Below are 25,123 nucleotides of genomic sequence, written 5' to 3'. Positions count from 1 at the left end.
CTCATAGTTACTTGTTTGGGAAGGTATTCGCGAAGATGGCATATAGCATGTGTTTTAGTAGTTGTTTCCTGAGAGCACTCTTAAGTCGGACTATCAATATTTTCACCCTTTTTCCGATATTGAGGCTTTCTGGAAAGTTCGGAAATCATGTATTGGAATACCACTTTCTTCACATAATTGATGAGGGCATACTTTAGATATGGTACAAAAATACGCTACAATATGCTACATATGCTGCAAAAATCATGAACATGAAAAACCAAGCCCTCAAAAAGGTAAGAACTCCCAAATAACCAAGATACCGAAAACGCCACCATTTTCCTGTGCTAAAAATCCAGTTGCATCGAACAAAGCCAAAAAACTGTCAGTTTGGTGGGTTAAACCACACATCTACAGAAGCGGCCACTTCAATGTTTGTTAAAGTCAGTTTTTTAAATGCACGGGTGATTCATTTGCTCATCATGTATCACCCCAAAATGTGTTTAATTGTGCAAAGAAAGCAATAAAACTTGTGTGTTAAGTTCTTTTGTGGTGAAACATATTTGTGCAAGATGGGGATGCGTGTGTTTGTTTACTTGCAAATTGACTCTTTCATTTTGCTGGTCAGTGCACAGTTTATATATTAATAATATTGCCGAAGTTATGCTCTGATGTTAGTGAATGTGTTAAAATAATCGATGTGTTAAAATCATGTTCAGCATGTTGATCTTAGCCCGCACTTGATCCATCTTTTTCTCGTCAACATGTTTGGAAAAGGTGGGGCAAGCGTGGGCAAGGTCAATACATCATATTAGAACTGACAGCTACAATTGTTCTAAAATTTGGTGGGATAACGACTGAATCGACCACCACAAACCCACGTGGGTTTGAAGTGGCTTTACAGTGGGTTAAGGCCGATTTGGATATTTGGGCTGTATGAGGTCGAATATATACTGGTAGTCTCATTTCCTCAACAAAATGGCCACATATCTAGCCATTATTGGCCGATATTTGCCATATTTGCCGATGTAATGATAAATTTTGATTTTTTCGTTTTTAGTCATTACCGTAGTCAAAAAGCAACATTTGTACTTCATGTGTCATTATGCAATGGCAATATACGAGGGTTAAAGTACTGTCCAGATAGCCTGAAGGTTAGCAGATATCTGAAGCAATTGAAAATGAATTATTACATTTCCGAGTAGGCACGACCGCCACTGAAGTAACGGACGAATAAATTCATGAATTTCATGAACTATTTATTGGAGGCTACGGAAAAAAAAATCTATAAGATTCTAGATCTAGGTCTAGGTAGGAATAAGTCCTTAATGATTTTTACCGATTGAAACCACTCCCATCCCAACGCCGCCCAACTGCGGCCCACGAGGATATTTTGAACCGTAATCCGGCCCGCGACCCAAAACGAGTTTGACATCACGATTCAAACTCAAGATTCAAACGAACGAATACTCACGAAAGATTCATGAAGCACAACACTAGTCAAATCCAAGACCTTTGCATAAATTCAAAATAAGAGCTATCCATCGACCTGTCGACGTATCGTATACGAACTCTGGATTCACTACTGGAAGTTGACCAGTGTAGTCCTGGTCGGTCAATATTATAATAAGTATGGAATGGTTAAAACTAACAGCTCAACGGATACGTTTTATGAGAAATTTCAATTCTGTGATAATGATTTTTTTTATTTATTATTTTTTGAGAGACTTCGAGCCAATTTTGAGAGACTTTGTAGCAATAGTTGTAGCAAAAGTCGATAGCTATTTTGTTTTGTTTTGGTATTTAGTTATGGATTTACTAATTCTTTACAAAACCTTACGATTGGTTGGAGAGATATTTAATTTATTTATCAAAAAATATCCTCCCAAAAAGATCCTCCCAAAAAATATCCTAGGCCGTATAGCTTGCCGAGCCCTGGGCCGGAAGAGTGTCACACAAAACCACGATCCAGACACTTCAATGACGACAGAGACCCATCGGCCCTCAATGACAGCAATGCTTTCTCTCGCTCTCGCACACTGAGCAAACGTGATCGTTTGCCCGTTTCGCTGTGTGCGTAGCGAGACGCCATGAGACATTAGTCATCCGGCAGGCCACAAGATGCTGACGCGCCGTTCGCGCGTGCTGTACCGTGCGAGCGTGTGTGAGTGCGCGTGAACGAAAACGAGATAGCGCGCTACCGATTGGAAGCGAGATGCAAGGCGGTGCGTCCAGCAACAGCAATACGCAACCGTTTCGCTGCGTATCCGCGGCTGCCAGTTCGCTGTGTGGTGCGTCCGTTACAAGTCGAAAGGCAGCGTCCGCTCTCGAAGGTGCGCGAAGCCGTACACGTTTCGGTACACGCGTAAAATCCAAACAAACTACGCCGGCAGTGTTTCGCAGTGCTTTGCTTGCGGTGTGTGTGTTTTGTCTACAATTTTCCTGGTACGTGATGTTGTGTGAAGTGTGACTTATTTTTCGATGTTTTAAGAACCCGATAATCCCGATCGCGCTGGCGTTTGCGTTGGAATCGCGCGATTGTGTTTGTGTGCCTTATTTCCTCTGTCCCCGAGTTGTTTTGATAGTGTCCTCAGCTTGGCTGTGGTTCGAAGCAGAGACTGTGTGGTTCGCACAAACAACGATTGGGCTCAAAACTCCCGCGAGCGTTTTTATCAGAATTGGCAGCAAAACGGGGCAAACAACATCTACCTCAGCGTGTGTGTGTGTGTGTGTGTATGTGTGTGTGTGTGTGTGTGTGTGTGTGTGTGTGTGTGTGTGCGCGTACACACTTATCGCCGTACCGTGCAGCCCGATAGTGAACCTGGATTCAATTCTTCAATCACACCAACACAAGCACGCCTCAGTGCGCCCTCGTTTGCCAGACATAGGGGTGCATCATTCTGTGTGTTTTTTTTGTTCGTTACAAAATTAGGGGTTGAACGAGAACTAACCACTTCGAGACGTACGCACTGGCATTGCGTTTTTGCATTCGTCTCTTTCCCCTTAGCTTTCGGTTTGCTTCTTTGTTTTCGGGGACAGATTTTGGTGCTCGCTTGTCCTGGAACTAGAGATGGGTAATCCGGTGTAGGGTCATGGATCCATTCCGACTCCGGCTTTGAAAAACCTTATCCGATTCCTGATAAAAAACGGATTGTGACTCCACAATTCCGAAAGAATTCGTTTCCAGTTTAATTACCTTCTTTATTAATATTCCCAAGTAACAAAATCGACATGCTTTCTCATTCTACCCAAGAGATCAGTAAACCTGAGAGAGCGAGAAAGCATGTCGATTTTGTCGCTTGGGTTTCCCTCTAACGGGCCATTGCTACCAGAAAGAAACATATTGAAGATTTGGCAAAATTGTTTTTTTGAAAATATTAGCAAAGAAATAGCGAATTGAGCGAATGAAGAACAAGTTAGAGTGAAAACGAAAAAGTTGAAAGTCATACGTCACTACTAGAAATTAAGAGGAATCTTTCTTAGGTATGTACATCAGTTTTTATTAAGTCATCTTACGATGATGGTTTGTCAACTTTACTTAGAAGACGACACACTCATTCGCTTCAAACACCTCACTTGGCATGCCTTAGCATCTTACACAGCTCGTTTGCTGGAAGTATCTTACCAGGGAGCCTGTGAAGCAGAGCCTAGTGCTGCCTTCAGAAGTTCTTCAATGTCGCCCTGCTGGCTGTTCTTGAATTGTTGTTGCAGTGCAGAAGGGACATTGTATCTTCGAAATCAAGGATTTTCACGCAGGAGTTTGAATTCCCGCTAGAGGTCTTCACACGAGAGTCTGATTCCAACTCCCGGAGATCAGTCCGGGATCGGATCGATCCCGGCTCCGCAACGAATGGGAATCCTTCCCATCACTAGTCGGAACCATACGGCCGGGGCAGTAGACCACCAGAAGATGCACCCGCAAGAGCGGCTTGCGCAGTAAGCGTTGCGTTTGCTGTTCATCAAAGTTGCGCACGTTCGCTGCGTAAGAAATTGTAAGCCCGTGAGCGGACACACATTCTCCAATTTCCACCGTGGGTTGTGTGATTTTCGAGTGTGTTGAGAGGGATGAACGCGAAGGGGAAACCCGATCAGCCGAGCACACAGAGTCTGATTTATTTTTAGAGCACGCAGAGGCAACGACGGGTACTGCACTTTCCGTTCGGCGCAATCGAAGCACCATCATCATCATCATTCCTGCCGATCTACCAACTGGCCACACCAGGAATGCGTTTATGTGTGTGTATGTTTTTTTCTCACTTTTTATGTGACCAATGCTAGATTCATAAAGTCTTTTTACTTCTTCAGAAAAAAAATGGAGCAAACCCAATGTTTCTGTGTATTTATCGCTCTACACGCCCCAAAAACCGCTCTCACAATATCAACTCCACACACACACACACACACACACACACACACACCGCCCCGTGGTTACAGCCGCAAAATGGTCGACGAATGGGTCACTGTGGGGTTTTTTTTTCCTTGTTACTTTATTTTCGAAAAAATGCTGTCCAGAGCGCTAAATGATAAGTCTGCACAGAGAGCGGACGTTAGCGCACGACCCCGCCAGTGAAAGCGTGAGATAAAGGACCCGGGAGAGGAGGGTTGGATGGGGGGTAAGAAACCTCGGGAAGCCCGTTATCGCGCCTAATGGAACCGCAGCCGGAACACTCGAGCGGGGAGGAGGTCTGTGGGGGGGGGGGGGGGAGGGGGACGCACACCACGCTGCACGTTCTGCTCAAGTTACATGTCCGGCGACACAAAGTGCCGTGTCCCTCTCAATCAACCAATTCAACTTTGCTGGGCGACGACCCAATTCTACACGATCAAACTCAGAGCGGCGTGACGTCATAGTGGCTGGTTGGGAACCGTAGTCCCGCCACGGCTGCAAAAATTGTGCACCCGCTTTGGCCTCCAAAAACGTGCCCCGAAGTTCGTCGAATCGTTGGACCTGTCAAATTATGTGCATTTTTTTACAGTGGTGAGCACTTTTCTTATCTCCGTGTGATATGGTACTGGCAGAGGTGCGGGCCTCTAGATATCTCTTGTCTCCAGAGATAGTGGAGGGGTGAGCTTGCAACATTATTTCGTATTTCAAGAAATTGTAGCATTTTTACCCTTTCTGCTGGACTTCAAAGTGTTTTGAAAGCGACAAACAAAACACAGTTCGAAGGCAGAAGTGATGCATTCTGTGGACATCGAATTATTCTCCCAACATCTTGTCGCAAGTAGTTTGTCCTTCAAACCTAGTAGCTCCCTCAATTCCCAGGTCAATTCGTTCAATCAACGGAGCGCACTATTGGCCAATCGTGTCATTAACGTGTGAGGTGTTAAAATTCTCCAGCAACTTCCTGATACGTTCCAGCTTGAAATCACCGCTCACACGGCGTTGGTGTGCTGCCAGCAGGCACTGACTGGGTATCGGTCGTGTGCTAACCAAATTGGCAAATTATCTCCAATTAGAATCGGGCGAATCTCTTATCTTTCGGATGCTTGCCCAAGTTGCTTTGCAGGGAACTTTCTGAAATTCCGAACAAGAACTCGGAAGATGTAACTCTGCTCTTTTTTTCTGAAGAGCTAACAGAACTCACTACCGACATCTGCAGGTCTTTTGGAGCTGTAAGTGGGGAGTGTCCCATACCGAGGTACTAACCCCATGACCTAACAACAAGAAGGTCTCCCCAGCAGCTTCACCAGCAGATTACATACCGATGTAACCGAAAGCCGTATGCCCAGCATCAACTCTCACTCATAACGCCACAGCGTACGATCGGTTTTCCGATTATGTAAAACCAAACCCGCACAATGGAAAACGGCGGGGTAGGCTGGGAAAATGATCCAAACACCCGGCGCCCTCATTACGAGATCAATCATCATTATCCACAGCTCCCCCTTCCCCATGGTGCCCCAATGCATTTGCCCCATTGGCATTGGATTTGCTGTTTACTCTTCACCCCCAGCACACGGCCGGTATACTAATCTCGGAGTAAAGTGAAGTAAAGCACAACAACAACAACAACAACAACAACAACAAAAAACAACTTCACAAACCAGAACTAGAATAGGAGCGGCCAGAACGTCGCAAAAGTGAGGTAAACGTAGTTAAATTAATAGAAAGAGAAACCCGTTTGGACGGGGGACCTAGAGTCGGCCGCAAGGTCAGCCAGTACGCTCGTCGCTTGTCGCACCGCCGGCACATTTAAATTCAAATCACCCTTATGTTGAGTCCGCGCGCAGCAGCCTACAAGTGTGAGCGGGTTGAAATTGAATTAGTACACAAAGAAGAGGAAGAAAAAGAGGTGGAGTCATTTGTGTGTGTTACCTTTCATATCAAATCGGTATGGCATTGATGGTCTATTCGCGCTGTTTGTGACCTGTTGGCGATGGTTTTTTGTCGCTGTTTTGCTTGTTGTTGTTGTTGCGCTATATCGGAACAAGTGGCGATAGTAAACTGCTGCTCGTGCTCGAAACAGGAAGATGATGTCATCGGTTGGTAGCAAAAGAACCGCTGAATCGTGGAATCACCCCTTCGGCATTCAATCTGCGGCGGGTGGGTGTTTGCATATGTGGTGGTGGTTAGGGGAGGGGGGGGGGGTGTGCGAGGCAATTTGCAAGCTTATGACGCAGCGCACTGCTGAACTTCCAGGAAACTGGTTGATGCGTTAACTTGTCGAGCGCTATGTGATGGCTTCTCAAGGGTTAATGATGATGAAATAGCGTGCTCAAACGATCCGAGGCCATATGCCAGGTGCCGGTGCGGGTTTTAGCAAAGACCTGCGCTGCGTTCACTCATGCACATCCAGGACCGGTGGCGGCTAAAAGGTGAAGGCTTCCCCAATGAGACGCAGAAATCAATACGTAAGGGTGTAGGGGAAAACCGGGGCAAAATGGGCATGTTAAGCAGTTTGATGTAGTGTTGGGTTATTCGGATTTAGATTCATAAAACTGAATGACTCTTTGGAATGATCCAATGAATCTCAATCCCAATTGGAAAGATTCATGAATCTCGAAAGATTAATTAATTTCAAAAGATTCATGAATCTCAAAAGTTTTTTTATATCTAGAAAGATTAACGCATCTCTAGGGATTCATGAAACTCTAAGGATTTACAAATATCTAAAATTCATAAAGCTTGAGCCTCTTATTTTTCTTCTTTTTGGCGTAACAACCTACGTGGTCATACCAGCCTATACACGCTTTTGAGACTTCTTGGAGAGTACCACGCATTTGAACCGACAACGGGCAAGTTGTAGGTGGGATTGGGCAAATTCAATATTTTGGAGATCATACATCTCTTAAGATTCATGAATCCCAGGAGATATATGACCTTTAATGGATTTATGAATATTATAGATTCATCAATCTTTGGAGATTCATGAATATTTAGAGAATCGTGAATCTTTGCAGATTCATGTATCTTTGAAGATTGATTAATCTTTGAAGATTTATGAATCTTTGAAGATTTGTGCATCTTTACAGATTTATAAATCTTTGACGATTTGACTCGAGATTCGAATCACTCATCACTGAAGATTCATCGAAAGATTCATAAAACCCAACACTAGTTTGATGAGCATATATGTAAATATTTTACAAAAAAACAATTCTGTTTACATTATTCTATGCTTCTAGTATTTATTTTTGGATTTAAATTTCCACAAGGGCTCAAAATAAACCATTAATACAAATAAACTATTAAATAAAATCTAATGGTTCAAGTGGCGTCATTTTGAAACGCGAGGTAAAATGGACATAGCTAGCTATGGGACAAAATGGGTGTACAGGAGAGACACTCGTGTTACGACGATTTTGATTTCGACCAAGAACTGTGTAGTAACAAGGTCTCATAATGCTGAACGATTTGACAAGTGGCCAAAAGTTTCGTTACAGGCAATTTGACACCTAAGAGCCCTTTTCGATTCAAATTTTATATATAATTATAATGATGAATCGTTCTGGAAATCGCCAGAAAATTGCTTGAAGTTTTGATCAATATGCCAGGGCTTTCTGTTGTCAAATGGCATCCAAGATGGCCAAACCCATTTTACCTCGTCTCTACACATTCCTTGATTTTGTACGTGTACGGTGTTCATTCAGCTGAAAATGTAAGATTTTTCATAATTTCTTACTGATGGTAACCGTTACATAAACATTTATGAAGATGTCCTACACCGATGCACTAATTAGTGCATTTTAATAATTTTAATACAGAAAATTATTTTGGTTAAAAAGCACGAAATTCTTGTTTTAGACTCACCAACCTCGGTTATAAACGATGTATGGAAATATGTTCGACATACGGGCTTTTCGACGTACACATTGCTTGGGGATTTTTTTTCGGTCCCAAATACAGTCGCTTCTCGGGGATATTCTTTATATCAACAAAACGTGAAACGTCATAATACTGATTTGCACTATAAATGTTTTATGTTTAAACTATTAAGAACCTCGATGCACCTCTAAAGCTAAGTAATGTAAATTTGTATGTCCCTATTAGGCCTTTAAGAACTCGATAAATTTTAATTACTGATTTTCGTTATCGTCTTTTCTGTGCTAGGGATCCGTTATTATTGATGTCTATGAATTTGAATTTATATTCAAATTTTATTGACTTGTCCTTTAGTGTCCCGAAATGTAAAAGTGTCATACGAGACTGCATTACATCTAATTTTAGGAGCCCATAGTTTATAAGACATTAGTTGTAATTGTGTACGTAGGCCATCGAGGCTCTATATCTTAATTATAAATAAGTAGTATCTCTTCCTAGTGTTAGATTAATGATGTTTCTGGATAGCCTTCTCGTCTAATTCTTCCTGCAGAAATGAGCTTTTTACACGTTTTAGTCGACAAAATCGGATCATTTTGAAGTAATGTGGCCAAAAATGCATCACCATAGCCTCATGAAGCGCAACACATGTCAAAAAAGCTGCCTATTGTGCCTCACGCGATGCATTTTTAAACATAAACTTCAATTCAACTTGTATAGAAATATCATGTCTTTAAAAATACACCGTATAAACCATGTTTCGTAGTGGTAACGATAACATAATCTTGCTGCTAGATCTTAATTCGTAAACTTTTTTTATTGTTGTTTAATAACGCGTCATGAAATATGCATGGTGTTGGTGAAACACTTCAAAGAATACATTGCGAGTTTTCGAGCCGTTTATTCTAAACCTTGTGAAATAATGCTTAAATAATCGGTGCCCATTTTGGCCCGTTTTTCCTTTACCACACCAGCTCCAGTTTTCAGTTCCCTCCGCATCTGATGTGGTGGTGGACTTTGTTGGAATGTTTATTATTTTCTGTTATGCCAAGCGAGAGCCGCTGCTTCTCGCCGATTGCATCAGTGTTTTGGGTAAACAAAAATCTCTCCCACCCCAAAGAAGAGCAGCGCCCAGTGCATAAATAATGGAAAAGATTGACGATGGTGCGCTGGGAAAAGGGGCAACAAAAGGGGCTCGGGATTATCGAAGGCGGGGTTGGGAAATGAATTCCACAATGGCGCGTTGCGGCTGCACCACAATGCGCACCCTTTGTCTTTTTTTTTGTTTTGTTTTGCTGGAGCGCGCCGTATGGTCCTCGCAAGTGCCACCATTGTGCGTGGTTTTATACTATACACTCAACTACTCCCCTAAGAACCCATTTTTTTTTGCTTTCGTTGCACTGTTTTGTCGCGCACAATGTAAGGGAAAGCCGTGTGGGACGGTTGACCGACCAACAAAAATGACGACGACAACCTCTGATAACGACGACGCCGGCTTCCACTGTTGCCCAACCGAACCGGAACCAAACCCGTCGATAGAGCGCACCCCCATGGTGTGATCCAGCCATTTTCCCGCGACACAAGGCGTCAAACCACGCGCGCAAATGTCAAGGGAAACTCGCTCGTGTCCGTCCCGCATGGACACATCGCCATTAATACGCGAAAGAAGCGTGCGATGATGACTCACGTTTCTCTCGCTCACTTCGCAGGTGATTCATTCCCTGCTCCGTGCCACTGTGGAGTGTGATCATCGGTGCGACCCCGATGTTGTCAATCGATAATCGATCTGTGCCACTCTCTGTTGGGGTTGGTTTTTCTTGCTTGCTTTTTCTGGAGATGGCTTTCGCGCCTCTTCTACAAAACAGACGGAGCGGACCTGGACCCCCTTATCAGTTCCGAATGTCCGACCTGGTATGATATTGATTCGTGTCTGTTTGCTTAAACCCCTCCCATCCTCCCACCGGACCGAGCGAGATTTCCGTTGGATTTTCCACCTACACAGCAACAGAAAAATGGGTGCGTGGTCGTCGTCGTCGGCCCACCAAACGCAAACAAACTGTACACACACAAACGGAGGGGGTGTACTGTGTGTGGGAGATGTGGTGGTGGGAAATCTATTACCCTCTGAGTGGGCGACAGTGTCCAGATGTTGCCAGCCCAGCCAGCAGCTCGGGAAATTCTTGGTTTATTTTCGAGCAAAGGAGGTACTTTGGGGCAAGCAGAAGTAGACCAGCAAAAAAACTGAACTCTCACCGTGACCGTGGTGTATGTGTCCTCTTTTTTTGTTTTGTCAGTTTTGCACTGTTGCGAGTTCCAAAATAGAATGCCAAGATTGCTTTGGTTGGTTGATGCTTTGCCAACCAAAACAAAACAAACTATGAAGCGTACACTGTGGCCCTCAGGGTCACGACTATTAAGACATATATAGAGAAGTAGGACGTCGAACTCAGCGGCCAAATGATTCATTCTTGTACCCAGGGTGCCTCCAACTAATCTTGCTTTTGGTGGAATCCCTATGTCCTCCTGACATACAGGGGTTCTCATAATTCTGGGACACTCATAATTCTTGGTTCATTCTTGAGCGAAGATAACTCTGTGTGATAGGAATTAGACTCCAGAGAAGTCTTTTTGGAAAGGCTCTTTTTTAAATCCATTAGAAATGTTCAATTTCAGAATCACTGAAAACCCCTGTAAGGATCTAGCAGCTAGTTCGAAGATAGTTCGAAGGCGCAATAGTCACACGGGTCGTTAAAAGCATCGGAAACGAATTCTTCGGCAGGTCGCAACCGTGCGTGACAGGGTCACATAAACTAAAAGTTCCCAAGTTTTCGCACGACCCGCGCTGGGCGGGGGCATTTATTTACCTGCAATTACACGTGACGCTACACAACCCCTCCGCAGTTCCTCGGCGAAGGAGGTTTTCGGTTTTAGATTTACGATTTGTTCTACTCTCTGGGGGTGGAGAGGGGGAAGAATAGTATCTCCAAGAATGTGGGCTCGCATGTCGGCGGGTCACGCAAAAGCAAGGTTATACCCGTTACCTTTTGGATCAATGACTTTGATGTTGCTGTGTGCTTTCCTCATTTTTCAGGAGCTCTCTAAAGGTTTTGGGGGCTTTATAGACAAAACAACCGAAAAGGAGGGAGATATAGAGGCAGAGTGTGAGGTAGTTAAAGAAGCAAGCCGTAAGAAGTTCCACGACACACAATCATGATGTCCCCGACGGTGAAGCGGTTGGAACGACCTCCACCGCCACCGACACCCCCGAAACCGGAGCGACATCCTCAGCAGCAGCAGCAGCAGCACGGTGCCGACCCGGTCATGCCAGCAGTTCCTTCCGAAACGCCCGACGAGGAGCAGGTCGTGATGACACCGCTGGGCAAGACGAACACCTCCACGGTGCTGCTGATCGAGCGGAAGCTCATCCAGTCGGTCGGCGAACGGACACACGTGGCCGGCGGTGACCATCGGGGCATCATCATCAACAAAACAGCTGAAGGTAGAAGTGTCAACGCTCCTGCGTCGTCCTGCTTACCGTACGCTCAACTTCCAACATTTCAACCATTGCAGAACAATCGAACCGACAGCGCGAACCGGCCCAGCTCAGTCTCGAGTTTCGCGTCTTCCTGGTCAGCGCCAACAGTGGCCAGCACTCGCAGGAATCTCGCCGCATCAAGTTCTGGTTCCGGCCGTGGCTGACGTCGGAGAACGTGCAGGCGCAGGTAGCGCAGGACTTCTTCCGCGAGCTCGTCAGCCCGAAAGAGTTCCCGAGGGGTAAGCGCAATTGCGGTTATGAAGCCTCACTTACGGACGTCTTTCTAGCCTAGCTCTGTTGTTGCTCTTACCCCACAGACTACGTCGGCTTTATCAAGAAGATCATGAAGCTGCTCCAGAAGGGCTACAACGAAATACAGGCCGTCGAGATCGAGCTGCGAATATTGGAGCAAACGTCCGCACCACCATCGAGACCTTGTAAGTAGTACGCGCGCTCTCTTACTGCCTTTATATATTTCTCCGGATATCCTTCACAATCCCTCCCCAATATATGATGGAAATGGTAGGCTGTGGGTGTTCTCGTCCTCTCTCACTCTCTTACATCTTTCTCTTCAATTGCTCTGCTCAAACAACAACAACGAAAAATTTTGGAAATCTTTGTGTTAGCACGCCCCGGGCACGTGATCGTTTGCTACGGCAACTGTCACAAGCTCGACCGAAACAATAACAAACCCGGCCCGGACCTGGACGGTGACGACGGTGGTGGTGGTGGTGGTGGTGGTGGCAGTAGTAGCGGCAGCATTCATGTTACACCCATCAGCCAGCGTAAACAGAAGGATGAGCGGGACGACCTAGAAGGTACCGCTGTCGTTAGCGGCGAAACACTAATGAAGCGCCTCTGGGTCGACATGTACAATCGCGCCAACTAATGTAGACGTTTCTCTGTGCGTGTGTGCGTTTTGTTGGAGAGGCTCATTTACACACACTTAGAATGCCTCCTGTCTAACTACTAACGCACACTAATCTACAGTCAAAGGATGGCCGGAGGGCAAAATGGCTGCCGCGTCATCTTTTTTCGATGTGTTTGCTCCTCTCTGTGTTTGTTCGTTTTGTACAGTAATGTTGAGTTTTATCGTTGTTTTTCTCTCTTATTTATTTACTGTTTATTACTTTTCATACTTCAAACTAACTGTGCTTTGTTTATATTTATTTTAACTACTTTTCTAACTTATTATGGTTACTTTTTTTCCTGAAACTGGAATGATTATGTTTTAAAATTGTAGCTGTGCAAGCGGCGCCATCTTTTAGCGCCCTTTAACCGAAACTAATTCACTGTTACCATTAGCTGTTGATTGCGATTGCTAGACATTTGAGCTCAAAAATAAACAGAAGTCTTCGCTGTCTAACTGGTTGGTTTGTTTGTTGTTTTTTGCCCGCCTATATTTCTACATTTCAAAGTAGTGCCCTTCGATTCTAACCTCACTTTATCCCAGGCTGCTTTTGCCTAGATTGTCGAGCGCCGCAGAGTTTTGTAAATCCAGATATTGGGTACATTACCTCATCGTCAGAATTTGATTGATTGCTGATATTGTGATGTACATAGTTTTGTTTTTTGATTGCGCTTAATCTGACTGACTCTTCCGGAACCGGAAAGCGCGTTGTGTATTTCGTGCCCCTATTATTAACCTACGCTTTCGCGTATGTGCTCCTTTTTCTTCAATTTACTAAACTGTTTCCCCTTATACTCCACCTTCCCAGTGTCGTTCGAGGACGAACAGTTCGAGGTGGTGCCGCTGACGCCGGAGAAAATACTGGAACTGATCGAGCAGGCCTACCCGAACCCCATCGCACCGGAGGACCTGGCAAAGTAAGTAGCCATCGGGCGGTCGCGGAAAAAGCCCGAAAAAAACCGACAACCCTCCGCGGTTCGACTCGATTATTGATTGACCCTTTCGCAACACACACACACACCCACAGGGATCACGGTTGGGAGGAGGAGGAGGTACTCGCCATCATGCTGGTGCTGAAGGAGCGCGGCCTGATTAAATCGATGGAGTACAACGCGTTCACCCGCATTCACCATGACGACCAGGCCATCAAAATCGTCAAGCAGATGCCGACGATCGCGTCGAACAAGCAGCCCACCATTGCCATCATCACCGCGCAGTACTGCGAGAAGCTCGCGGTGGACGCCATGCTCGAGAACAAGGAAACGTTCGTGCGGTACACCACCGTAGGTAAGACCATACCGTGCTGCTAGCCGACCGGGCTCTCTTTCTTTAATGGGTTTATGTGGGAGGGGTACCATGACGAAGGTGGGTGGGCGTGTTTTCAGGGTCGTATCTAAGGTCTCCCGTTTCCTCTCCCCCAAACCATGACTAAAAAATGCATGACTAAAACCAAATCAACCCCAAACCAAAACCCCTAAATGTCTCACGCCCAGGAACAGCCACTTCCGATAGGCCCACTAACGACGACACAGCGGAACGACACCGACACAGAAGAAAGAATCGGTTCGGTAAGAGACATACACACACACACACACACACACACACACCCATACACACTCTACTCAATCACCGTCACATGCTCACGTGTTCGGGTCGGACCGGAAAGTCCTCGTGACGTCGCAGCACATCCTGCTCGTTCGCTCGCGCCTCGTGTTCGTTCGCCGCTTGCAGCACACTCAAGTCACCATGTTCACTACCTGTCCAGCTTACCTGTTTCCCGTAGTATATGTTTGCTAGTGAATGTCTTTTCCGGGTCGTTCGTTAAGGCGTTGTTGGTGATGGGCGTTACGCGCAAACGGCGCATGTAGTGTATCACATCAGATCGGCAAATGTTGTGTGTATTCATCTACGGGGTTTACAGTTTGTTCTAACAAGAGTGTAACAGTTCTAGGAGAAGCAAAAAGGGTGATATTAGGCAGTTTTCTAGTTGCATTTCTATGCGCAACGAGATTTTCATTTTTTTAGGAAAAATGTGATTTTCTTCATTATCTACTTCAGCTTACTAAAAGGCTCGAGGAACAATTCCAAACAGTTCCCTGCTTTGAATCTTTAAGAAGGGAGAAATCAATCAAGAGCATTCGTTCTCGATTCCATTTCAACATTATACACTCTTCAAAATAAAAATGTTACCAGTCCCGTCATGCTCCATACATTTGATCTTTGTCGCTTCATTAGGAACATGGCTCTTTACCAAGAGACGAACTTCTATAAGCTGCGTTTGCGGTTTGGTTCATACTAGTGATGGGAAAAATGAAGTTTTCCTCGAAATCGATTCTGGCTAGCTCCGAAGTTTTCTGGAATCGATTCCGCATAGTACGTCCGGAATCAATTACCGGAATCGACTCCAGAATCGGAATCGCTTCCGGAATTGGTTCCGGAACCAACTCGCGAATTGGCTCCGGAATCGGGTTGGGAATTGGTTCCGGAATCGGGTTGGGAATTGGTTCCGGAATCGGGTTCGGAATTGGTTCCGGAATCGGGTTCGGAATTGGTTTCGGCATTGGCTCCGGGTTTGGTTCCGGAATCGGCTCTTGAATTGGTTTCGGAATCGGCTCCGGAATCGGAATCGGTTCCGGAATCGAAACCGGCTCCGGAATAAGAATCGGCTCCGGGATCGAAATCGGCTCTGGAATCGGAATTTGCTCCAAAATCAGAATCGGATTCGAAATCGGTGAGCCAGTTTCGGCATCTCCATAAGAAGAGACGTATGGATCCAATGATGCTACGTATTGATAGCCGCAAAAAATCAAAATTTGCTTGCAAACGAACCATCCTCATGGAGATTCCCGGACTGATTTCGCTACTGAAACTTCTTATTTCAATTCAAGAACTGATTCTCATTCCGGAACTAATTCCAATTGTGGAGTCAATTCTGATTCTGTTACCGGAATAACTTATGATTCCCAGGTAGATTCCGGAGCAGATTCTGATTCCAGATTCGGCTCTGGAATCGGCTTCGGAATCGCCTTCGGAATCGAAATCGTTTCCAGCATCGCAATCGGCTCCGTAATTGATCAAGTAGGTTCTATTCCGAGCTTCCACCACTAATTCATACCCCAGATTTTCTAGGATGAATTTCTGAACGGCAGTTTATTATCGGCAGGGCTCAATTATCAACTCGTAAAAGCTTCGAAACTATATTTGTTGAGAGAAACACAAAATGAATGGCTTAGCATTTAAAATTCTTCAGGTTTCCTGTTCCTTAAGAGAGGTTGATTTGATTTGAGATGCTTTAAAATAATAAAATTAAAACATTAGGAGTTTCGAGGATGAATTAGACATTCCATGTCGCACCGCTTCATGTAGTCCTCGCATTAATAGCTCTGATCCTAGTTATTGATATCCAACATGTGTTGAAAAAAACCATTGTAAAAGGCCGTCAGAACAAACTGTGCATTTTGGTTGCTTTATGTGTTTGTTAGTTTTGTTTGTGCATTTGAGAGGTGATGGAATTAAATAATAGCACCAAAAATGCCTTCATTTAAAATCCTTATAACAAACTAATTTGGTTCTTTTTTGTTCTCGCTGCTCTCCCCTTCACTGTCTCCATCCTCAATCTTTCACAGGCGAATCGAACGTGTACACGCTCGGCAACATTGGGGCGCACCGTATCGTCAGCACGAAGCTCCCGTCGGTCGGCAGCACGCGCGAAGCGATGACGGCAGCCGGCAACACGACGACCCGCCTACTCGGCACCTTCCAGAAGGTGGACTACGTGTTCATCGTCGGTGTGGCGGGCGGCATCCCGCACTACACCGACTACCGGCGGCACGTCCGCCTCGGCGATGTGGTGATTGCGGCCGCCGCCCAAGAGCCGGCCCTCACCAACGGCAACGGGCCGAAACCGTACTGCTACGTGTACAGCGGCGGCCAGAGCGAGGTGAAGCGCTACTACCCGGCGGACGACGGGCTGCAGGCGATCGGGCGCACGCTCGTGCAGAACGACGACGGCAAAAAACCGTGGCTGCAGTACGTGCAGGAGGGCCTGCAGCAGCTGAGCGGGCGGGGCGGTCACGCCGAGCACGACTTTGCCCGGCCGGCCCCCAACACGGACAAGCTGTACATGAACATCGGCAACAAGAACGTGATCGAGGTGGCGCACCCGATCGCCCAGCCGAGCGGGGAGGGCGACGGGGGCGACGATACGGACGCGAGCGGCGGTGGGCCGGTACCGCACCAGACCCGGCTGCATGCCGGCCCGATCGGCTCCGGCTACGAGCTGGTCCGGTCGGACAGTGCGCGCACCGAGTACGCCCAGGCGTACCAGCTGCTCGCGACCGACAGCGAGATGAACTCGGTGCTGGACAGCATCGTCGGCAACTGCCGGGACAGCTTCATCCTGGTGAAGGGCATCGCGGACTACAAGGACGGCACGACGTCGCGCAAATGGCAAAACTATGCGTCGCTCGCGGCCGCCGCCGTCATGAAAACGATCGTGTGCGCGATGGACGCACCGACGAACGTGTAGAAAAAAGCGGATGGACGAACGGAGTGTTTTCCTATTAATTTAGTAGTAAGAGGGGGTCATCAGGGAGGAGGCAGGGGGGAAGCAGTAAGGATTCGGTAGGGTGAATTGAAGATGCAACCAATGGAGGAATTAAAGCGAAACAAAAGGACCAAAAAGCGATTCTAGTAAAGGGAAACCGTTTTAGATATTTATAAATTATAGAGTAATATATGTGTATTTTCCTGTCTATATAAAATGTAAGCGTGCGGCGTTAAAGAGATACAGATGGTCATGGTGTCCCCCTCGCAACACGTGGACGGACATGTGTCTTTATTCCTGTTTCGTTAGAGCACGCGTTCTGGGGCATCCGTTAAGTTGAGCATGGAAGTTCCCCACTACCAACCATTGACGAGTTAGCAGAGGACACTGTTCATTCTTTCTATTGTACATATCCTTAAACAAGGCTTGGGTTGATTGAAATAATATTTAAAAACAAAATACAAGCATCATTCGTTCCCATTCGTTGGTTCAGCCACTATATCGTGCAGCAGATGATACGGTCTGTTTTTATTTCTTTCTTTCTCTTTTTTCCCGCCATGATTTTTGCCACCAATTTCGCTTCTCCAAGCGCGCTTATATTACACTTCTATGTACGCAAACAGTTTGCCACCAGTTACCGGGTAAATAAATTTGTAACTAAAAACGGTTGCGCTAAAGCCATGTCATTCATGAAAGAAACGCCCCTCGCAACTCTTCTAGCCCCTATTGCAGGCACCTGGCTACCCTATTGCAGCTCAATTGCTATGTGAAGGTGGATGGTACACTCTCAGGAGCACCACCAGGGGGACGGGCTTGACTTGGTTCTCCTATTGAACTTGGAGCTAGAGAAGGCCTTTCGCGCCTAAAGGGTGGAGACTTCGGGTACCATCTGCTACAAGTCATTCCAGATCCTGGCACACGCTGATGATATAGACATCATTGGTCTGCGGCTCTCCTATGTAACAGAAGCCTATCAGCCAAGGGAGCAGGCGACAGAGAACCTCGGATTGCAGATAAACGAGGCAAAGCCCAAACTGATGGTGTCAACAAATCCAAACTTACGTAGGCTTGACGTAAAAAGGTGGACGCACGGTTGAAGTCGTCCCAGAATTCACCTATATTGGGTCGAAGGTTAGCAACGACAATAACATTGGGCTATTGGGATAGCTGATTGGGGGAAGCTGGCTGCCAACCGGTAATTCGACAGCCTGAGAAATCAGCTCACCTCAAGGAACCTGACGAAGCTGGGAGCTGATTCCGGCCTTGACTTCGGAGCTGATTCCGGAGTTGACTTAATCAGGATTGACTCCAGAAATGGAATTAGCTCCGGATTGAGAATCAGTTCTTGAATTGAAATAAGATGTTTCAGAAACGAAATCAGCCCGAGAATGAGAATGGATCGTTTACAAGTAAATTTTTATTCTTTGCGGCTATCAATACGTAGCATCATTGGACCCAAACGCCCAAAGTGGAAATGTCAAAACCGATTCCGATCTCGAAGCCAATTCTGATTTCGGAGCCAACTCCGATTCCGGAGCCAATTCAGGAACCAATTCCGGATTGGATTCCGGGATAGATTCCAGAAACTGATTCCCGACCTACTAGCCGGAATTGATTCCAGAAAACTTCGGAGCTAGCCGGAATCGATTCCGACAAAAACTTCATTGTTCTCATCACTAGTATAGAGCACCTATATGGTACCGGTTGACGCCTCTGAGACATGAACACTGTCCAAATCTGACGAAACCCTGTTAGCCGCGTTCGAGAAGAATACTTGTCCACGTATGTAGAGCTCTATAGAAGGGCAAGCAGAAGCTCGCCAGGCTCTGCTGGCCATGTTGTACGCTCGTAAAGTCTTGTTATGCCGTCCACAAGGACAGAGGAGGCGTGGTAGGCCCAAACTCAAGTGGCAAGATGTCATGGAGGCGTTCGACATTAAGGTCGCGATAACGGACTGGTACACGAAGGCGCGAGACCGTGAGCGGTTTTGGACACTCCTGAGGCAGTCCAAGACTGCAATGCGACCAAGAATCGTTGATACCAAGAATCGCTAAAAATCAAGCTTTTTCCAAAAGTGCGTCATCCGAGGTCATACACGAATCGAAAAAAGCCGGGGTGGGTCGTGGGCGCGTCCACTCCACGTCCAGATAGCTCTTTTCAGAGCAGATAGCGGAGCTGAGAGTTTTACTGCGGATCCACGATAGGTGGCGTAAGTTAGGTAGTGTCTTCAGTTTAATTGCTCCATTTCGTGAAGGCGAGAATTTCAATACTAAGAATTGACCAATGCATTACTGTTGCCAGTTGGAGGTGTTCCGTATGGTTGTGATGCATATAATCCCGATAAACCTGCGCTTGTCCCAAGCCTGGAACTAATGATTTTACTTTTCATTCGAGTGAGTCATTGGAACGGATTAAACTCGTTATGAGAGGTTCTACTGCAGTTGTATAAGTAAGTGACAGTGTTAACAAACTTGACTAAGGAAGGGGTGGAGTTTTTGCAACAAACAAAATCGTTGGGTTTCACAATGAAGAACACCATTTATTCGTTACACTTTCTTTTTAGGCGGGAGAGCTTGGATCTCTCCCTCCCGAACGCATGCAACTACTTTAGCCGTGATGGTTAACTGGTAGCCGGTTTGAATAAAGCATTCGCGATTCGACGGCTGTGTTGCAGCGGAGGAGCCAGCAACCGTTATCTTACAATATATATATGCCATTTATCTAATACAAGTGTTATACAGCAATCTGTTTGTTTTTTTTTTCATAATGTTTGCACACATGCACACCATTCTTATATTTAGTTAGCGTGATTTAGGGAAAAGTAGCGTAAATAGCTCTTTCCTCCTCTGACTCTCTTTCTATAAGGTTTTTTTATAAGGTTGAGATTTGATTGAAGCGTACCGTATGCACAATTCCGCAAGCACACTGTCCTCTAGAGTTGCCTTTGTTCTGTATTTTTTGTTTGTTAAAAATGTTCTTTGCGCTCTCCCGCTGGGACACGAGAAGAGTAATTTAATCTATTCACAATGCATTTGCTCGTAATTAAGCACCTTTTTGCAAATTATTTGCATCATTTAAGGAGGATCGTCAAAGACCAAAAAAAAAGAAAAATGGTTAAACCCTTTGCATGCGCCCGTGCACGTGGCAGCGCGTACAAATCCGCCCAATATATATGAGATGTAGAAACAAAATACATAAATATTGCCCACTCCGGATAACTGCGCCGGAAGATCGAGATTAAAACATACATTAAAAAAACATACATTAAAAAAAACCGTTTGATAAAATATACAACTCATACACGAAAATTGCGCAACAAGCCAGTCCAGGGAACGAAGTTAAAATCCCATCGCTCTTGTTTCAACCAAAGAGCGCCACGGAGAGAGGATTTCCGGGGCAGAAAAAAATGCTTCTTACTGCGGCGGCTGACCGTAGTAGCCGTAGCCACCCTGCGGCGGCGGACCCTGCGGACCGGGCGGCGGCATCTGCGTGTTGGGCGGACGCTGCGGATACTGCGGATAGCCGGCCTGGGCCGGCGGATACTGGCCCTGGGGGACGGGCAGCGGCGCGTACGACTGTTGATGGTAGGGCGGATGGGGCGGATAAACGCCCGGTCCGGCCGGTCCCGGGGCGCCTTGCTGCTGCTGCTGCTGCTGCTGTTGTTGCTGTTGGCCGGGCACGCCGGCGCTGGCTGGTTGCTGTTGTTGCTGCTGCTGCTGCTGGTAGCTCGAAACGGGCGGCTGGCCGTGCTGCTGCTGCGCGTTCGGTGGCTGGGCGTTGTAGGCGCCACCGGGCGGCATAGAGCCCGCACCGGCCGACACCCCGCCCGGATTGGCGGTCGGGTAGGAGGAGGTCGTGGTGGCCGGTATGGCCGACGACGGTACCACCCCGCCGGCAGTGACGGCCGTCTGTGGTGGTTGCTGCTGCTGCTGCTGCTGGCCCGGGTAGGCGGCTGTCTGTCCGGCAACGGTGCCACCGGCCCCGCCCGCTCCGGCCTGGCCCGCGCCACTGGCCGGGATCGGGCCGGCGGCGTTCGGCGGACCGCTGCCCGGATAGCCGGTCGCGTACTGGGGCTGCTGGGGCATCGGGTACCCGGGCGTCTGGGCCGGATAGCCCCCGACCTGGCCCTGCGGTGGATGGCCGCCCTGCTGCCCCGGGCCGGCCGGCTGCCCGTACGGGCCGTTCGGACCGCCGGCCGCTGCAGCCGCTCCGGCACCGGCCCCGCCGCCCGCGCCCGGATAACCCGGATAGCCGTGCGGGGGCGGTGGGCCACCGGGACCACCCTGGGGCGGATACTGGACGGGCGGCTGCCCGGGCGGACCGTAGCCCACGTGCGGCTGCGCGTTAGGCGCTCCCGGCGGCAGGCCCTGCTGGTAGCCCTGCGGCCCAGCTCCACCGCCAGCCGCGGCTGCCCCACCGCCCGCTCCCGGATGCTGCCCGGCGGTGGTGGCGCCCGGGTACGGTGACGCCGGCGGCACCTGCCCACCAGCCGAGCCGGCCGGCGGTACGACCCCTGCATGATGGCCGTAGCCCTGCGGTGTGCCCGCATTTGGCGGCCCGTACCCCTGCACCTGGTTCGGCGGCCCACCGTACGGCGAGTAGCCGGTTTGCGCTCCGTACGGCGCCTGGTTCGGGGGCGGATAGCCCGGATAGTGCGAGTGCTGCACGTTGTAGGCCGCCCGCTGCTGGTAGCCGGACGTTTGGGGCGGTAGCGGCTGGCTCGCCGGCTGCTGCTGCTGCTGCTGCTGAGCACCCTGCGGGCCGGGAATGCCCGCGGCACGGATCGCACCGCCCGGGCCGACATTTTGCTGATTAACGAGCCCTTGCTGCTGTTGCTGCTGCTGCTGGCCACCGACTACGGGCGCATTGGACACCGGTGGCATGGGCCCGCCGGCAGTGCCAGGCGCACGGTAGCCGCCCTGCTGATTGCCACCGCTCCCACCCATTACCACATTCTGGCCCGGCTGGTTCGGGCCCGGCGGTACCGCGTTCGGGCCGAGCCCGGCGCCCGGAGGCATACCGGGCTGCTGCTGCTGGCCCGGCTGCTGCTGCTGCTGCTGCATACCGGGCGACGGATTCGGTGGCCCGTGGGGATTGTGCTGCTGGCCGGGTGGCCCCACCACCCCGTTGCTAGCGTGCGGCTGGCCCTGCTGCTGACCCGGCTGCTGTGGCTGTTGCGGCGCCTGTCCGGGCTGCGGATAGCCCGGCATTCCGCCCGGCTGCTGGCCCGGCCCTTGCATCATGCTCCCGTCGTGCGTTGGCGGGGGAGGCTGCTGCTGCTGCTGTTGTTGCTGCTGTTGTTGCTGCTGTTGTTGCTGCTGTTGCTGCTGCTGCTGCTGTATCGCGTGCAGCATTTGTGGCGGCTAAAAAAAGGCAAAACAAAAGCGGGATGAGTGAAAAAGGGGGTCACGAAAAATACGATAGAGAGAGAGAGGAGAACCGAAGAGCGCACCGGAAGCAGCGAGGAAACGTTCTGCTGCGGGTCGGCCAGGTTCGCCAGGTAGACGAGGTTGCGGTGCAGCGCCACCTGGTACGACATGCTTTCGCTCGACTTGCCCGCGTACTGGAACTCCTGGATCGTCTGTATCAGGCCCGCGTTCTCGTCCAGTATCTTCTGGATGTGCATCGAGCTCGGCGGCGGACCCTGGCCACGGTTCGGCGGGTTGCCGCTGCGGCCCCCGCCCGGACCACCACCACCAGCCGCTTGCTGTGACTGTTCGAGAGAGAGATAGAGAGGGAACATGAATTAGTACAGCGAGGCCTTTCCATCACGCGGCTCGTCTTACCTGCTGGGAGTAGGCGAGCGACATCGTGCTGCACTACGGTACACAAGTGTGCGTGAAAGTGTGCTACGTCACTTTATTCGCTTTCGAGCCACGTTCCGCTGTGGTACACTCGTCCGTAGCGGGTGTGTGCGTAATTTCCCGACAAAAAAAAAAGAATTTCACCACCAAAAAATCGACACCGGCAGCACCAACAACGCTACACGGCCTTTGCTTTGGTTTGATGTGCGTCGCTTTGTCCGTATGGTGCGCTTTGTCTTCATACACTACTGTCCACTAAAAGTACACACACATACACATCGACGCAAGTAGGTGCGGGAAAACCCTTTCTTTTTTTGCTCCTAACCCTGCATCACGCACTCACTATCGCACTCACAATTTACTGCCCACAGGAAAGGATAAAAACGGACGCCAGTCGAGTGGCGATTTGGAAGCATTGTTCTTCTTCCTTTTTCTTCTTCGCCCTGACGCACGGGCACGGGATTCGCAAAAAAAAAAATGGCCGCATGACAGCAGCTGCCGTGTGCGCTGTTTACAACTGGTCCATGTGACAGTATACGCGCTCTCTCGCTCTCTCTCCTTCTTTGTCACGCTCTGAAATGAGTTGTTATTATACTTAAACTCCGTGAAATGTGTGATAAAAATTTTTGTTTTGTTAATTGAAAATATTCAAAGTTACTTTTTCAGCCAAAGGAGCAGCAAAAGCTCACAATAAAGAAGATACGTTTGGTTTTGTATCATGCGGCCCATTTGTTTACATTTACCGACGACAAAGCGCGGTGTGTTGACAGTTGCTGTGACCTTGTCAAGATTCATACAAGGAAAGGTTTGCGTCAGTGCAGGGGTTTTCGAACTGGATCGTGGAATGTGTTTTCGATCAGACTAGAGCAGATTCGATTGCGGTTGGGATTGGGGTTGGATTGAACTCGAGACTCTAATGCTATTCGATTGAGATTTGTGTTTCGATTGCAATTGGAAATTTTTTGCAATTTGAATGGGATTAAAATGAAATTAATATTTCTTTAAAAAATGATTGTAGTTCAACAAAACCCAAGCGCCACAGATTAAGCTTAAACGACTGGAAAATTGAATATCCATAGAAAAAATGAAAGCTTCATTGGTTTGATCAATAGATGGCGCATTAAAACTGATTATTATATTGCTATCCTTTTCTCGCAATGTGTTTCGACAAGTTTCATCTTATAATGACCTATAGGTGACCTATGACCTATGACCTATATATATATAGCCTTATAACTTTCTGAGCAAAAATCTATATAAATAGTCGTGTGGTCAGATACGTGGGTATCAACACCAACGACCAATACTCAAATCTCACTTGCTTCAGTGCTGGTGGTCTCCATTGGAGTTTAGTATTTAAACAATCGTATCGCCGTTCTAGTTCTAGCGATGCATAACTTCAATGCGAAACCATACAACAGTACAGAGGAAATGAGAAAGCTTTCCTCCAAGCGTGGAAGCTCAACTGGTTGGGTATCCCAAAAACAGATGGCGCCACCACCTTTTTTGCTATTTTTAGAATGCGTGAGTCGTTTGCCGTCTGCTAAACGAAGTCTTTCTATATTCCGTCTAGGTAGAGTGCTTGAGTCGTTTAGAAGCCGTTTAGTGGTCGTTTAGTGGATTTGTGGCACTTGGGATTTATATTAACTCTGGCAAAGTCATCGTGGGCCGCATTATAAGCTCTTGAGGGCCGCATGCGGCCCACGGGCCGTAGTTTGGAGACCCCTGGATTAGGGGAATGTTGCAAGCGTACTGTGGAGCTGTCATCAGACTGTGGGTGCCGCTGTAAATACCTTAAAATATTTTCGTCAATCTTACTAACTTATCATGTTTAATTATGGCTCCGCAGCAGGATTTATTTAGTTTAGCATGTGTACAACAGAATTCCACACTAAAATAACTCCAAACAATGTTTAAAAAAAACATCATCGGTACCAATGCGTAGCTTTTTACACCGGCACCCTCAGTCTGATGACAGCTCCACAGTACGCTTGCAACATTCCCCTAATCGATTGCAAAACTCCCCTAAGTGATTGCAAACATCCACAGCTTGCTTGCAACATTCCCCTACCGATTTGCAACATTC

At 47.8% G+C, this 25,123-nt stretch overlaps 2 protein-coding genes across 7 annotated transcripts; one reads left to right on the top strand and one right to left on the bottom strand.

The window, feature by feature from the left end:
• The first annotated feature begins 2,203 nt into the window (after window positions 1–2,203).
• Window positions 2,204–17,901, top strand: LOC120905617. 5 transcript variants are annotated; one of them, XM_040316578.1, is made up of 9 exons: window positions 2,204–2,424; window positions 11,334–11,741; window positions 11,813–12,016; window positions 12,095–12,214; window positions 12,404–12,595; window positions 13,496–13,604; window positions 13,715–13,974; window positions 14,181–14,255; window positions 16,314–17,901. In XM_040316578.1, the coding sequence occupies exons 2-9, from the start codon at window positions 11,453–11,455 to the stop codon at window positions 17,213–17,215; spliced, it is 2,151 nt and encodes a 716-aa protein (XP_040172512.1). In that variant the 5' UTR covers window positions 2,204–2,424; window positions 11,334–11,452; the 3' UTR covers window positions 17,216–17,901. The 5 variants fall into 5 exon arrangements, with proteins under 5 accessions (XP_040172512.1, XP_040172514.1, XP_040172515.1 ...); XM_040316579.1 differs by lacking the exon at window positions 2,204–2,424 and adding an exon at window positions 4,741–4,957; XM_040316580.1 differs by lacking the exon at window positions 14,181–14,255 and having other exon boundaries at window positions 2,215–2,424.
• A 1,845-nt stretch (window positions 17,902–19,746) lies between these two features.
• On the bottom strand, window positions 19,747–23,563 carry LOC120905616 (basic salivary proline-rich protein 1-like). 2 transcript variants are annotated; one of them, XM_040316576.1, is made up of 3 exons: window positions 23,020–23,563; window positions 22,674–22,946; window positions 19,747–22,596 (listed from the first exon to the last, which is right to left on the bottom strand). In XM_040316576.1, the coding sequence occupies exons 1-3, from the start codon at window positions 23,041–23,043 to the stop codon at window positions 20,647–20,649; spliced, it is 2,247 nt and encodes a 748-aa protein (XP_040172510.1). In that variant the 5' UTR covers window positions 23,044–23,563; the 3' UTR covers window positions 19,747–20,646. The 2 variants fall into 2 exon arrangements, with proteins under 2 accessions (XP_040172510.1, XP_040172511.1); XM_040316577.1 differs by having other exon boundaries at window positions 22,686–22,946; window positions 23,020–23,557.
• Between the last annotated feature and the right edge of the window lie 1,560 nt (window positions 23,564–25,123).

This window comes from Anopheles arabiensis, chromosome X (assembly GCF_016920715.1).
Source record: "Anopheles arabiensis isolate DONGOLA chromosome X, AaraD3, whole genome shotgun sequence".
Lineage (NCBI taxonomy): Eukaryota > Metazoa > Arthropoda > Insecta > Diptera > Culicidae > Anopheles > Anopheles arabiensis.
This window is presented reverse-complemented; position numbering and strand designations above follow the sequence as displayed.